This window comes from Tupaia chinensis, unplaced genomic scaffold, assembly GCF_000334495.1.
Source record: "Tupaia chinensis unplaced genomic scaffold, TupChi_1.0 Scaffold000184_1, whole genome shotgun sequence".
Lineage (NCBI taxonomy): Eukaryota > Metazoa > Chordata > Mammalia > Scandentia > Tupaiidae > Tupaia > Tupaia belangeri.
The window spans coordinates 5,193,955-5,195,193 of record NW_006159659.1 but is presented as its reverse complement, the minus strand read 5'-3'; the positions used below and the strand labels follow the sequence as shown (position 1 = coordinate 5,195,193).

General features: G+C 53.3%; 1 protein-coding gene across 1 annotated transcript in view; it reads right to left on the bottom strand.

Annotated features, from left to right (window-relative positions):
* IGF2BP3 (insulin like growth factor 2 mRNA binding protein 3) overlaps positions 1–245 on the bottom strand; it is a gene marked incomplete at its 5' end in the record, with an annotated part of 185,449 nt that extends 185,204 nt beyond the window's left edge. Inside the window, one exon of the mRNA XM_014587132.2 lies at positions 47–245. Within this exon, the coding sequence (XP_014442618.1) occupies positions 47–245 (199 nt within the window). The remainder of the gene's footprint in view (positions 1–46) is intronic.
* Positions 246–1,239: the final 994 nt, after the last annotated feature.

Here is a 1,239-nt window from a genome sequence, read left to right as displayed (position 1 = left end):
GGCGCAGGGCCGGGGAGGGCCCGGGCGGGGTCAGGCCGGGGCCCACCTGAAAGCGCCTCGATGGCCTTGAGGGCCCAGCTCTCGTCCGGGCAGTCCACGAACGCGTAGCCCGTCTTCACCAGGAAGGGGCCCGACACCGGGATCTTGGCGTCCTTGAAGATACTTTCTAGGTCCGAGGGGGCGGCGTTCTCGCTGAGGTTTCCGATATACAGTTTGTTCAGTGGGAGGAGTGGTTGTTTAAAAAAAAAAAATTAAGGAGAAAAAAAAAACCGAAAAATGAAAACCACCCACAATGATGGATGGATCCGGCGGGTTTTGTTCCCCCTCGTCTTCTGGCCTTTAAAATACACAAATACAGTAAGAACCAAGCACGAGAACGGGGAGCGAAAAATCAGATCCGAGGGTTCTTGGCTTTCGTTTCCTAGTATTAAAAAAAGAGAGAGAAAGAAAAGAAAAAAAGACTAGCTACAACCCAAACGCTTCAACGAGTCTTCCTAACTCTGAGGAGGAGGCGGGATCAGCAAGAGAAAGGAGGAGGAGGAGGGGAAAAAATTACTTTTTGTCTCTCCCTCCCCAGCCCCTTTGGCATCGGCCAGCGGACTGTGAAAATATCGCACTACGTGAGGCAGGCGCCGCCTCCCCATAAAAAACCCAGAAGGGTGACTGGCAGGAGAGGGGGAGGAGGGAGGAAGGCGCAGGAGGCGGAAAAAATCCGCTCCGAGTGTCCGGCTTTTTGAATGAGCCACGTGTTCAAACTACAAATCAACGTCTCACGTGAGGAATCCCAGCGCCTCAATTAGAGTGGGTTTCGGAGGAAAAAAAAAAAAAGCGAGCGAGAGGAAGAGGGGGAGGGGAAGCGAGATTGGGCGAGGGACCCCGAGGAGGGGGAGGAGGAGGGGAGGAAAAATGCTAAAGAAGCTGCAGCCGGGGCGCAGAGGGGAGCGCGCTCCGGGAGCTGATTGTCACGACGAGTTGAGGAAGGGTTATCTGGTCCGGGCGGATCCGGGGAGGGAGGGTGGAAATACATATATATGTGTATCTTTTTTTTTTTTCCAACGAGGAAAGGGTAGGGATGCTAACTAGGTAATTCCTCCGCTCAAGTTACCATGGTTTTAATCATTCGATTTTTAAAAATAGGTAATTAACAACGAAACCGGAGAGGCGCGATCCCGAACTCGCCGGGTGGCTTGGATGACAGCAGAAATGTAACCCCGCAAAGCCGGGAGCCCAGCGCCGAGG